General features: G+C 44.1%; 1 protein-coding gene across 3 annotated transcripts in view; it reads left to right on the top strand.

The window, feature by feature from the left end:
- LOC119657629 (probable serine/threonine-protein kinase DDB_G0282963) overlaps nucleotides 1-13,795 on the top strand; it is a 148,953-nt gene extending 135,158 nt beyond the window's left edge. For all 3 annotated transcript variants that reach the window (XM_038064634.1, XM_038064635.1, XM_038064633.1), the window contains one exon: nucleotides 11,787-13,795. In XM_038064634.1, coding sequence (XP_037920562.1) covers nucleotides 11,787-12,242 — 456 coding nt within the window. In that variant the 3' untranslated portion in view covers nucleotides 12,243-13,795. The remainder of the gene's footprint in view (nucleotides 1-11,786) is intronic.
- Nucleotides 13,796-14,295: the final 500 nt, after the last annotated feature.

The following is a 14,295-nucleotide window of genomic DNA, read 5'->3' on the forward strand; positions in this document are numbered from 1 at the left end:
TTTACGGCTTTTTTGTAACCCATCGTCTTACTCCTGACTGCATCTATAGCTTTTTTCATTTGTTCCGGGTCCCATGTTTTCCTCTTTTTGGCTACGGTTAACATAATGCTGTTCCGGGGCATCTATAAGAAACAATACAGCAATCTTTAATACTTTTGTGTTTCAAACATCGATTATGGCCCCCGGAGGCCATAATCGAAACCGAACGGGGGGCCATATTAGACGTATGCAATCACAGAAAAAAAAAGCAAAAAATAAAACGAAAAGTAAGCCGTGCTTCAGCATTACCTTGATATGTAATACTGCTGAACCTGTAAAAACTTTTTAGCACAAAACACCATTTAAACATGCCACATTTACAGGAATACCGACAACAAATATCTTCTTGGAAGAAAGTTAGAAGAACACAAAGAACAGAAACTAGAATTTGTCTCTACCATTTGTCATTTAAATGACATATGGATACATGAAAAAACAGCTGTTAAGATTGTGGTTGTTGCACAGTGGCGTTTTTATCTGTGGCTGTTTTGTGTCGCGTAGAATCGTAGGGGGCCAAAATACCAGCAGGGGCCAAATTTAGACCTTCTCCTCTAATTTTAGATTTGAGACTTTCATTGGTACATTGATCACAAAGAACGAAAGTTTTGGAAATCCACTTCATCCAAGTTGCACGGATCAATGACAGCCTTGATCAGGGATTTTTAAATCGCTCAGTTCTGGGCAGTGATAGTGATAGTGCTTATTTCTTCGGAATGTGCCGACGGAAGCTATGTTTTATTTATCGTAATTCCAGTAATCCAAAAGTAACTTCCTGAAGACAACACCCTATTAAAAGATTCTGACTCTTTATGGCCAATTTTTCCAATAAAATTATCCTGTGATATACGCTAATTTGGAATATTCTGCTTTTCAATAAAGTTTTGGTTTACAAAAAGTATGCATACTAAACCAAACGCCACTTTTACCTTAGGCACACAAACGACCTTCTTCCAACATTATTGAATTCAAAATAAATTCCCCATGGTCTTGTAGGAAGCAGTACTAGGGTGGCATACAGGATGCAAACTACATTGCATGCACTTAATCTTAATTACCTTACTTCCGAATGCTTCCGTTAAATTTAAGGCCGTAGATCGCGAAGATTACTCAACGACTTGTCGGTGGAAAAAGGCAAAACATTTGAACCCTGGAACCATAAATTAGGAAATTATTGAATTAACGTAACCATGACGTACATAAACGCTGGGTTGGACAACATTATCTCATGCAATCTGCGCCCAGGCTACTGTGGGTTCAATACCGAGCAAGTACTAAAGGACGAGTTGGGAAAGCGTTCAGCAGTAGCGGACAAAAACCACAGATAATGTCTTTAATCTTTTTGGAGGCTAATTGAACGTGCATTATACGTAACAATCCAGTACTATCGAAATTATACCCAGCTAAATGCAAGAAGCAACAAAACCTCCCACTGAAATATTCGGTGAAGGGTATCGGCGCTCCCTTTTAAGCTTTACAAGAAGGACCTGATGTTCCGAAGCGGTAAACATTTTCGCAATAGTTGGTTTGTGCCATTGCATTTTTGCATTTAAATTAGCACATTAAACATTATCGCATGCTAAGGACGAAATAGGGGCGTTTAGAGGAAACAAAAGGAACATAGTGATGAAGTTGGGCTGGGGTAGTTGGAGCCGTGCTAGTTAGGTACGGTCAGAACAATGAGTTGTAGTTTTGATTTATGGCCAACTGTTTTCCCCTGTCGAGAACGGACACGAACATACTCTAGATGTTAACAAATCTGCTTCTGGGCTAATTTGGTATTTGTTTTTCATTTAGTGGAGGTTTTTCGGTTCCAAGATAAATGAGGAGTTGCACCGGAGAGTGCTTATCGGTTATTCGTGGTAAATTGATTTGTTTTTTGATAGTAAACAAGTCTATTAAGGGCTGCAATCAAACCGTATAATAATGCATTTGTGTTTTATAGGAAGAAATTAATTATGCTTGCAACGATAAGACCTACAATAGCGTTCACCGTCCTAGCAAAGTTTTAAGGACGAACTTACTAATATTGTCGGTACGCTGAGTCAAATTCGCTGAATAGTGAGTTACTATTGTCGCTCATCATCACTCACAAAATCTACAATCTGTTCTTTGCTAAATTAGCTCATTTTTGATTTGCTAAAGCAAATGCTGGCCAAACTATGTTCTCAACTTGTTGTTGAGGTCTGTGTCCTCAGAACTAGTGCAATCAAGGACGCAAAGGCCTGGCTTAGGTCGTTTATCTCCTACTAATGCACCTAAGAGCAACTCCACTGAAATATCTTCTTGAACCGCGTTTGCATACCTTGTTTCTAGCTAGACTCGGGAAGGTGAGTCAGGCTCTTGGGATACTTAAGTCAACCTCATCCTAATGGCTAATGATTTCGGCAATAGTTAAAGATCATCCTATTTGCCCAAACTTGAACAAGAGGGCAGAGCTATTACAAAACCTTAAAAAAATAGCGAAATTTTCTATTAAGTTTCGACAGGCGTGTCAGTGTTTGTGCTTTGCTAGGTGAATTATTCCCGAGATCCGAGCCTTCGGTGTCTCCGGACGATCGCGTTCAGGGAGGACAAGAAATTCCTCTCCTGACGAATTGTGAGATCGGGGAGAGCATGACGAGTCTTAGGTCTCGGAAATCACCTGGTTGGGATGGGATGACAGGCGAGATGTGCAAAGCCATCTGGCAGGTCATCCCATCTCATGTCCGGTGTTTGTTTGAGTGTTGTCTCTGGGAGGGCTATTTCCCTGCATTCTGCCAGGGTGGTCGTGCTCCTGAAGTCGCCAGAGAAGGATAAGAGTAGTCCTCGGTCGTATAGGGCGATATCTCTTCTCCCGGCCCTTGGTAAGGTCCTGGAGAGGATTATGGTCCAGCGACTGGGGGTGAAATCATCCAATCTGACGTCTGACAGGCAGTATGGCTTCCGCACTGGGAGGTCCACCGACGACCTCTTGATGTATGTTAAGAACTTTGTTGTCCGTTGTTCTCGCAAGTACGTCTTTGAAATCTTTGTTGATTTCAAAGGCGCATTTGATTACCTAAGTTGGTTGTCTGTGTTGTCCAAAATTTGTGAGTGTGACTGCCAGGAATTGGCTCTGTGGAAGAGCTACTTCAATGGCAGAAGAGCATTCGTCCAAGGTGTCAATGAGCGTGTGTGGGTGAATGTTGAGCGTGGCTGCCCGCAAGGATCTAACGCGGGTTCATTTATATGGAACCTGATGATGGACGAACTGTTGGATGAGCTTCCGTTGCTGAATGTTTAGCTTACGCGGATGATCTCCTCATTCTTGTTGAGGGGAGCACTTGCCGTGAGCTCGAGCAGCAGGCTGCCGAATACATGCGCGTCGTTAGCGCGTGGTCCATTAAAGTCGGTGTCGCGATCTCAACGGATAAGACCGTTGCGATGATGCTATTATAAAAGACATCCCACGTCATCCGCCTTCCGTCAAGTTGAACGGAGTGTCTTTACAGATTCGGCAGAAAGTGACCTACTTGGGAGTCATGATCGCGGAACAAATGTCTCTGGCTATGTCTTACAAATTTAGCGTGTATGTTAAAGCGTGTTACGAGGTGTGAGTGGGGTCTAAGCAGGAGAGATGCTAGATCCATTTATGTAGGGCTCTTCCTTGCGTGTTTTACGTATGGGTTCCCTATTTTGTGTGATTTGGCGCCGACGGTGAGGGGCATGCAGCTGCTCTACGCTTGTCAGCGAGTGGCTTTGTTAGCGTGTCTTCCTGTGTGTCGTACGGTCTCGACCGACGCCATGCAGGTCTTGTTGGGTGTTCCTCCTCTTGATCTGGAGGTAGTCCAGCGTGCCACGGCCTACAGGATCAGGAGGGGCGTAACTTTGCTGCAAACAGATTTACTTAGTGTTAATCAGGTTGAAGGGTTAAGGCCGCTTGGGGTTAAAAAGGTTTTAGATGAGAGTGTAACATCTAAGGGGCAGCTTAGATGGGATGAATGTGGGAAAGGTCGGGTCATATATAAGTACGTCAGATATGTGTCTGCCAGAGGAAGTTCCATCGTGGACTTTGGGCTTGAGATGGGCTTCTTCCTGACTGGGCATGGTAGCTTGAATGAGTTCTTCTTAAGCGCAACCTTGCCTCCAGTCAGGGCTGGGTTTAATTGGGGGCTGACTCGGAGGACTGGTTACATATTCTCTGTGTCTGTCCAGCGTATAGTGACATCCGCAATCTAGACGACATGGGCGTTCACGTATTGAACGGTATCTTCGATGTTAGTCAGTGCCTTTCTAGCAGTGGGACACTTAAATGCGCTAATGCGTTCGCGCGTGCTGCCTTCCGACGAAGGAGGGAGCTTCTCGACGCTGCTTCGCTTGCAGCTGATGGACAAATGGCCTAGTGGCCGCGGTGGTTAGCCACCAGTCTTGTGTGTTTGGTGTTAGTGTTGTCTTGTGATGTCCTATGTGTTGTATTGTACGCAGAGCAGTAGTTAGCTGGTGAAAGGTTCCGTTGCGGTTCTCTGCTTCGGGCTGATTCCAGTTAACCCGTTGGGGAGTTCCGTCCTCACGTACTCGAGGAGGGGGATCAGACCCGAGTCTGCAAGGGACTAATCTGAACTGGCTCTGCCACGAAGCCTCACTGGAGGTTATCTGGCATCATGGGAACCGGGATGGCCCTCTGAGAGCATATGCTCCAGGAGAATTCCTGGAGGATATGGTCTCGGCGCGGTTATTTGCGCTTGGCCCCCTAGTGGGAGTTTCATGATGGTTGTGGTTATGCCTACATCGCGGGCAGAGCTCCTCGGAGCTCGAGCGTGGAGTTGCGCTGTACCACTCGGGTGCCGTACTCCTTAGTTGCGGCAGAGGTGTTAGATAGGCCTCGCATCCACTGGTATGAATGCTGAGCATGCACTCAGCATAAACCAGGACTCTGATTGTGGTCCCAAAATCAATCCGTGACCGAAGAGGACCGTGGGATTATGCCTTCAAGGCAGGTACTTACGTTAAACTCCCCCAGGACTTTCATTAAGTTTCGACAAATACTGAAGCTTTACTGAAGTGATCCATCGACACACACTTGTACGCCTCTGTGTTAGGCAGACTCAAGAATGTGGGATGCCTTTGGATATCTAGCCTTTGTAAAAACCTCAACTCAAAAACTTAAAAGATGGCGAAATTTATCAATATTTCCCCTGCTTCAGATGTGTTGTTGCACGTGGCTTCGGAGGTTTCCAACCCTACCTTGTTATCCTTATGCCATAATATCGGAGGAAGTCTCTTATTTAACAATTTTTCAGGGTTAGAGAGTTCTAGGGAAGATGGAGGTTTTCAAATTAAAAAGAAAATCGGGTCGAATTCATCTGCATGTGCAATTCAAAAATGAGAAAAATGTGTAAATCCAGCGCAGTAAATCAAATAAAAATAAAAAAATAAAAATAGAAAAATAAAATAAGAAAATAAAAATAATAAATAAACAAAAAATTATAAAAATAAGAAAATACAATATTAGCAAAAAATAAGTATATAATAGAGAAAAAGTAGGGAAAGGAAACAAATATCAATCAGATGCCATAAAAATGGGTTCCCTTCCCTTGAGAGCTCTCCAGGGGAGTTAACATGAACACTGAGCTGAACCGAATTCCAGGGGCAAATATGATCTTACTTTTTTTGGAAACTTTTTTTTCTCAAAATAAAGCGTAAAATTTAGGTCATCAGTTCGAAACTCCCGTGCAGACCAATTTTCGATAAATCTGATTCTCCTCACAAGAAAGCAGCTCATTAGATTTTCCCCCCAGCCTCACGTGAAGTAAAAGAACAGTCCCACAATAAAATCATAGGTAGTCGTGAAACCAGAAACAAAATTGAACCACCTGGTTTGTCCTCTGCGTGTGTCAAAGAATAATAGAAGCCCATCACTAATCACTCATTCCAATGCAGCGGAAAGTATTCGTCTATTTGAATTGGTGTCGAAACGCGGGATTGGTATTGGTTTAGCATCTAATTCGTCTTGAAACGTCTTAATCCTCTGACTCTTCCTTTGATAATTCACCGATAGATACTTTTCCAAATTTAAGTCCACGAATTGTTATCATGCCGGAATCATACGCCTAAATGTTATTCACTTTTTATAGTCTTCCCTTTGCAATTTAGGAAAATTCCACTCAAATTTCAGATGTCTCTGCGCCTACTTGGTCAAAAGTGCCGTTCCCGTGATCCACCAGTAGCTTGTCTTCCTTTCCCCTTAAATCCTTTTTTTGGCGAACTCACAAATAGAACTCCTTCATTACTTGACTTTAAGGGCACTTTCCGTCTCTCGCACTACACTGCCTCAACTCCTCAGTTTAGCTGTTCCGCTGTCCATTGATCAGCCGGTTGTTTCTTCTATGACTTGATTTCTTCATGCCCACATCACAGCTCTTTCACAATTATCTGTAACCCAAACTGCACTGAGTCAGTTTAGTTCTGGAGTTAGAGTAGATCACGTTCTTTGTGAATACGCCTCGAATTATTCCAATGGACAGAATTGTTCTATAATTAATTGCACAGTACGGTTGTCTAATTTAATGTAAAATAAACGCTTAAATTAAAATTAAAACTAAAAATATCAAGGGCGCAACAACCGGTATCCAGTCTAGACCTGCCTTAATAAGGAACTCCAAACATCGCGGTTTTGAGTCGAGGTCCACAAATTTCATAAATATACAACTTTCAAACAACGCACTCTCCACCGCACTCTCTGAAATTCAACTGCACTCACAAGACTGGTTTCCCAAACGATGACCATCGGTCCGGCCCGCCAGCTGTCCATTGATCTGCCGCTCTTGGTCTCGATAATTTCGTTCCCGGTCCAGGGACTTGAACTTAACAGTCCATGTCGGTTCAGCGTCAACGGCAATGTCCATTCTTGTGTTGATGTCATTCCTCTGAGCCACGAATGATATGGCATCCCTTTGTGTTAGACAATTGTTGATGTTGAAAGGTCCCGAGAATGATCCTAGTACTTTTATCTGACCTCACACATTGGTCAGGCTCAGCCTAGTCATTCTTATTAATTTCGTTGGGATACCGAATTTTCCCATGGCTGTGTACAGTTCTACCCTGCCTACGCTGTCATAGCAGGCTTTAAAATCGATGAATACATGGTGCAACTGATGTCTATATTCCAACAGTTTTTCCATCGCTTGCTGCAGAGAGAAAATTTGATCTGTTGCTGATTTGCCTGGAGTGAAGCCTCTTTGGTATGGACCAATGATGTCCTGGGCGTATGAGGCTATCCAAGATAGCGGGGAATATCTTACAGATAGTGCTCAGTTACGTGGTACCTCTATAATTGGTGCATTGCGTGATACCTCTCTTTTAATGTATGGGACAAATAATGCTTCCTTGCCGCTGGTCAGGCATTGCTTCACTGTTGATGAACCACTTGGTGTAATTCTCCATATTAAGCCAATCCGGCTCCTGTCGACTGATGATTTTTAAACCGATGAATTGCACGGACTGTTTTTTGTATACTTGGTGGTGGCAATATTTGTCCGTCGTCTTCAGTTGGTGGGAACTTCAACAGGCCGAAATTTTGGTTGTTGAGCAGTTCATCAAAATACTCAACCCATCGTTCCAATATGCCCATTCTGTCGGAAATCAGATTTCCCTCTCCGCCAGAGAGGATTTTGGGTGGTGTGGTTATTCGAGCTCGGAGCACCATGCCAACGAGATAGTGTTCCCAACATATGTTGGCCCTGTATAATATGGCATTCGTCAAGGCTGAGAGGTGGCGGCACTCGACCAGAACGTGGTCAATTTGGTTGAAAGTAGTTCCGTCTGGAGAAGTCCGCGTTTGTTTGTGGATCGCTTTCCGCTCAAACCAGGTACTTCCAACAACCATTTCGTGTGACCCTGGTAATTGAATAATCCGCAGTCATTTGTATTTTGATGTAAGCTATGAAAACCAACGTATCGTCTGAATACGGGGTCCCTCCTTACTTAGCTATTAAAATCCCCAAGTATGACTTTGATATTATATCTTTTTTTTTGATGGATGGTGGTGGAAATCTTAGAAAGACGCTGCCACGCCAGGTTGTAGCAGTGTGTGGGATTCACGCCCACTAAAACCACCCCCACTCTTCTGCCCCTCCCCGCGGGACCACCGTGAAGTATTACTTCGCGGGGGAGGCTATGGTTCGCTATACCAGCTCGTCCATGTCACGTCTCCGTCGCGCCGCCTTCCGAGCTCGATCCAACTCCAGGAGTTTTGTCTGCACCACGGCTACTGCCTCATTTACCGCCATCCAGTTTCCCACTGACTTCAACATCTCTTCCACCAGGTTGGAGGGCTCTATGTCCGCCCCTAAGATGCTATTCAACCTCCTTTTCTGCTGCAGAAATCTGGGACAATGGAACATAACGTGCTCCGGGTCCTCGAGTGTAGCACCGCATTCAGGACAGTTGGGAGACTCGTCCAACTCGAAGCGATGCAAGTACTTCCTATAGCCACCGTGTAATTCAATTCTCCGTGCTTTCGGTTGACCCATTTCTCGATACACGGGATCAATGTATGGGTCCACCTGCCCTTGTCGGAGTTATCCCATCGTTGTTGCCACTTGCCACACAACTCTCTCCTGATGGCTTTTCGGAAATCGGCATTCACCTCAGCTGGATTTGCCTTCCGTTTTTCGTAGAGCCAGTGTGCCTCGCTCGCTAGAAGATCTATAGGGATCATTCCTGCAATAACACACACTGCCTCCGTCGACGCCGTGCTAAATGCGCCGCACACCCTTAGCGCAATTGGCCGGTATGCCGAACATATCTTCCTCCGGTTGACAGCGTGGTTCAATGCTCCCGCCCAGACAGGGGCCGCGTATAGCAGGATCGACCTCACCACTCTCGCGATGAGTAGTCTGCGACTATACTTCAGCCCTCCCACTTTAGACATCATCCTTGCAAGGGATGAGCTGGCATTTGCTGCCTTCTTTCGCGCATAATCCAAGTGTCCCTTGAAACTCAGCTTGGCATCGATCATCACCCCCAGGTATTTGACAACCGATTTTGAGACGACCTCACGATTACCAACCTGGATGGTAACGGTGGTGTTCTTCCTACGGTTGGTAATGAGGACCGCCTCCGTCTTTTCGTCCGCCAGGTCCAGCTTGGCCATTCGAAACCATGACTTGGTGGTATGAATGGCTTCATTTGCATAAAGCTCCACGTCCTTGGGATGTTTTGCAATTGCAACTACCGCCAAGTCGTCCGCAAAACCAATCAGCGTTGTCTCCTCCGGCACGCGAAGGCCAAGCACTCCGTCGTACATTATGTTCCACAGCAGCGGTCCTAATACAGAACCTTGAGGCGCATCTACTGTCACAATGTACTCCTTCGGCCCGTCGTCCGTCTCGTACCAGAGAAGTCTGTCCGAAAAGTAACTCTCGATGAGCCGAGCCAAGTAGCTAGGAACACCCAGTTTGGACAAAGCGCCCTTAATCCAGCCCCAGTTGGCTGAGTTAAAAGCATTTTTGACGTCCAGCGTCACCAGAGCACAACATTTGCCCATGGCCATTGAATTTCGAGCCAATTCCTGCATCCTGCTACTGCATCGACAGCAGAACGGGTTCGCCGAAACCCATATTGCCGCTCTGAAAGACCACCCGCAAGCTCGATGAACGGGAGCAGCCTGTTGTATATCATTCCCTATGGTTAGACACCATAGGGCGATATCAAGAGGACAAGCCGGGTGGTTTTCGGGGCTTCGGTAGCAACACCAGCTTCTGCCTCTTCCACTGGGCGGGAAACACTCCTTCCGCCATGCACGATTCGAATGTGCTTGCGAACCACCTTGGTCTGGCCTTGACCGCCAGCTTCAGAGCCCTGTTCAGAATTCCGTCCAATCCCGGAGCCTTGCTGTCCCCAATACGTCTGCAGATTTCCCAAAGTTCCTCTTCGGTAACATCAGGGATCGAGAAGACGTCCTGCTGAGCTGCCAGTTGGGGTTTTCTTTCGTCCTGCTTCTGCTGCGGGAAAAGAGTTGTAATTATTTGCAACAAGAACCGTGGGCATGTCACCCGTGGATCTTCTTCATTACAACTTGGTAGGCTGTACCCCACGGATTCGTATTAGCCTCCATGCAGAGCTTCTGGTAGCATTCCCACTTGCTTCTCCGAATGGCCTTCTTAAGGTTGCTTCGCAGATCCCTGTATTCCTCCTCACGCTCCTGGTGCTCCGGCCTTCCCCTTGTCCTGTGGGAAAGTCTCCTCGCTCGGAGACAAGAGGATTTCAAGGCAGCGATCTCCGTGTTCCATTGATATCATATCTGGGACAGACTTCGAGTGTTCGTTCTACTGCCTTGTTGAAGGTATCCTTCTCCGACTCTGCAGTCTCCTCTTCAGGGTTGCGTGAACGTTTATGGGGGCCTATATATTTGCCTCGAAAGCGCAGAGTGCATAGCCGTTCGTTTAAGTTTTCAAAGCCGATAACAGCAGGTTTCATTTTTTGGCTGACTAAGAAACCTACTCTGAGCACATGGTTTACTGGATGGCCGCTATAATATATGGTGTAGTAGCTCTTCTCCAGGAAACCGGTCCCTGTCCAACGCATCTCTTGCAACGCTGTTACATCTGCCCCATATTGGGGCAGGCTGCTGGGCAGCTCCATCTCCGTGCAGGGAGCCCACATTCCATGAGAAAATGCGCCAATCGTTATTCCGTCGTTCTGTAGTCAATCCAGTCCGAGGCGCCTTTTATGGCTTCGTAACAGGTTGTGTTCCATGTAGGGTTGTCAACCTGGAGGGCCAGTTGGTACAGTTTGTCCCGTTTTTAGACGCGAAGACTTGGCTTCATCCTTCTCCGTCTGCAGCTTTTCGTTAAGAAAGATCTCCCAGCACTCACGACTTGGAGATGGAGATAAGGCTTGGAAGTAGAGCTGGTGGTGTTCCAGCAGGCGTTTCCCAGGTTTTATGCTCCATTGTGGGTACCAATCCGTGTTTCGCCGTGGGACCTATACTACCCTTTGACCCTTGTGATGTTTGTTGCCAATAATTCACCATTGCCAAGTCTTTCACTACAAACTATTTAAAATTAAAATACGTTTACCATTCCAATCGCTGTTAGGGAATCACTAAAGTTTAAGCACCAATCATGAAGGCAATTTTACCCAAATTTCACCTGAATTCCTTACTGACCGCTAAATAAAAAAGATGAAAGAGGGCTGTCAATAGAAGCAAAATAGAAGGTGAAATATGTAGATAGGATGTTTGCCGAAATAGTTTTCATTCAAGGATGAACGTTGGTCGTTTGGATGGAGCGTCAGGATGCCCGGTTACAATGGGAAAATGACCACATACAACTGTTAGTGGTCAACCGCTTCAAGCGAATGAAAAAGAACTCACTCTAAATTTGTAGAATTCACATTATTTGCATTTCTACAATCCAACAGTTCCAGGAGATTCGTGAACCTTTATTTATGTTTGCCTCGGATGGAATGGGAGTGATATTGCTTTTGTTGGAATAGTTTTCGGGATGTGAGAGGACTTTTTCCTTTTGATTTGATTAAATTAAATGATGGACTCTGTAGGAGCTTGAATATGTAGTTGAAAATGTGTTTGATTGCATTTTTATGGAGGTCGACCAGCTCACTATACATAGTGGGACGAGTAAATGATTCGAACAAATAATCCTCAATAGTGGGTTTTCTTTGATTATTCAGTGCCTCTCAGGTGGAATATTTGCGTACATACCTTATAAAAGCTTCGACATTTTCCTTGGACACTCTTTAATTCCATCCATTTGTAACTATTTCAGGAGAATCCACTAAATATCCAAAGAGCCACGACGACAAGCAATTTGAATAACTATTACGAGAGCCTTAGAAATAATGTAATTACTCTGCTGGAGCATGTTCGAATCCCAACTGCCTCGGGTCCTCCACCACCACCGCCATCCATTGGACTATGCGGCAACAGTGGCCCGTCCGCAGCAACTAAGGACAACATTCAACACCACTCCAGCCCAGCAGCGGCGTCAAGTACAACAGGTCGCCCAGCCCATCATAATTCAGGTGGAATGCACCAGCCGCCCCCTCCAGGAGTCTCCAATGGAAACGAGAAAATTTGCCACGAACATTTCGACAGCTACATTTCAAAGTTACAGTCATTGTGCGGAGCTCCCGAAGGATATGCCACCGAAGAAAACCGTCCCGTTTACGAGACCGTCAAATCAACCTTACAAGATTATCCCATGCTTCCCACTGCAATCTAAATATTATTTTGGAACATTTAGACATCGATGGGCTTTCATGTCAAAGTAATTCCACCGCGAATTCGGTGATGTTGATTTTGTGAGGGTTCCCTTCACCGTCTGCGATTTCCGGACTGCAAACCTGTCCAATTTGTTCCTGGTGCTAGAATTTGACAAACCAGCATCCAGTAGGGAATGGTCAACTTTCTACAATACTCACCGAAAAGTGTTCTAAAGTTTACGGACTCTCTTAGATTCCATGACACGTAGCAGGTTCCACTTCTTCAAGGATGTTAGCGGCGAACCCTTTTAATGTCTGATGAAGGGAAACTGCCGACTATTCCCTCTGGTTACTGATTCCAATCGGATTTCATGAAGAATCGCAAGGTCCTACTGTAATTATTCCAAAGATAATTTCAGTATCTATCGACCAATTAAAAGGACATTCAGATACAAGAAAAATTAGACAAAATAACGCATTTACAAGGACTACAAGACAAGTGGATGTGTAAAAGATATATGAGACGTAAATTGTGTATAAAAAGTGTTAAAAGTTAAGTAAAATTTGAGATCCCAATCGAATTACAGGTAAATAAGAATAAAATGTAGTAAATAATTCGGAATATATAAGAGAATTTCTCTAGTGTGTAAAATATAGAAAATATAACTAAATTAGAATCTTAATTGTAAAGATGGTCAATTAGCAGTTAAATGATCAATAAAGTAATTGACGGTTCACGTGAAATAGGGAGTCAAGAATGGACCCATGTCAGAAGCATGATCAACCTACGGAACAGATATTCAAATTATTGTTAGATACTTAATAACAAATAAAAGTAAGAAAGTATCCAAACGGATCCCAGTATACACAACCTAAACCTTAAATCATAAACAATTTGATTTGATTGTAGCTGTTTTTATTGCACGAATCCATTCGACGTTTTTACGTATCATCCATTCGTTTTAGAAGGTTTTAAGGGAAGCCCTCCAGTTCGGGGGTGGATCAGGAACAAAGTCAAGAGAATTGAAAGTGTCAGTCAATGTGCTATACAAAAACTTTGAAAGTAACCGCAACAAGGAGTTATAAAATAGTAATGTATCATATATGAAATGTATGGATAAATATAATCTGATATATATGGGAATTTCGGTATACTATAAACTAAATAAAATTGTAATTCGAATTTAATAAAATGAAACAAGTATTCACGATAAAATTTAAGGGAAGAGATGAAATACTATCCGTAATTGTGATTAAGTTCTTACGTAGCTCATCTTCTTTGTAGTTTTGTTCGTATTCTATTTTTATTGTTTCGTTGGTATCCGGAGTTTTGTTAAACTTCTTTCTGCTTTCAGTATCCTGTTGCATATATATGTTTTCTTGTTAATCATGCGCAGAAATTGTGACCATTACACAACATTTTGCGCGTCAGTGGGATGTAAAGTGAATATTGTTGGATTTATTTTTCTTTGTTCAGTTCATGTGATTATTTATGTTGTCAACTATTGTATAATCTTATAGAATGATAATCGATAAGCTAACTTTACAAGGAAATGAAAAACAAGAAAATAAATGTTACGTTATATCGAAATTGGATTTTAATTCCTCCTGCTTGATTAAGCTCGTTATTTCCCTTTACTTTATATGGCTTAGTAAGGGCAGAAACCGGGGAAGAGGCTGCGCGAGAAGCTGAATGACTCAACAGGCCAGTAAACCCCGAAAAGAAAAAAGGACTCAACTCCCAAAAAGGCGGAGTTCATGAAAAGTACGTCGGAAGCTGCCAGTGAAAATACTGCAGTGGCTACCTCGGGAAAAGGGATCGAACCTTCAAAGGCGGATGCGGAAGCTTGGAGGAAGGTAGAACCGCGGAAAAGAAATTATCGGAGGAAGATTAGACCGGAGGTGATTTTCATTTCCAAACGGGGCGAAGGGTCATACGCCGGCATTCTCAGCAAGGGTGAAGGCAGACCCCGAACTCACCAATTTGGGAGACAACGTCAGCCGCATTAGACGGTCGCAGAAGGGAGATCTTATGTTGGAAGTTAAGAAATTCTTAAGCCAAATCGGGAAGAC

Source organism: Hermetia illucens, chromosome 5 (genome assembly GCF_905115235.1).
Source record: "Hermetia illucens chromosome 5, iHerIll2.2.curated.20191125, whole genome shotgun sequence".
NCBI lineage: Eukaryota > Metazoa > Arthropoda > Insecta > Diptera > Stratiomyidae > Hermetia > Hermetia illucens.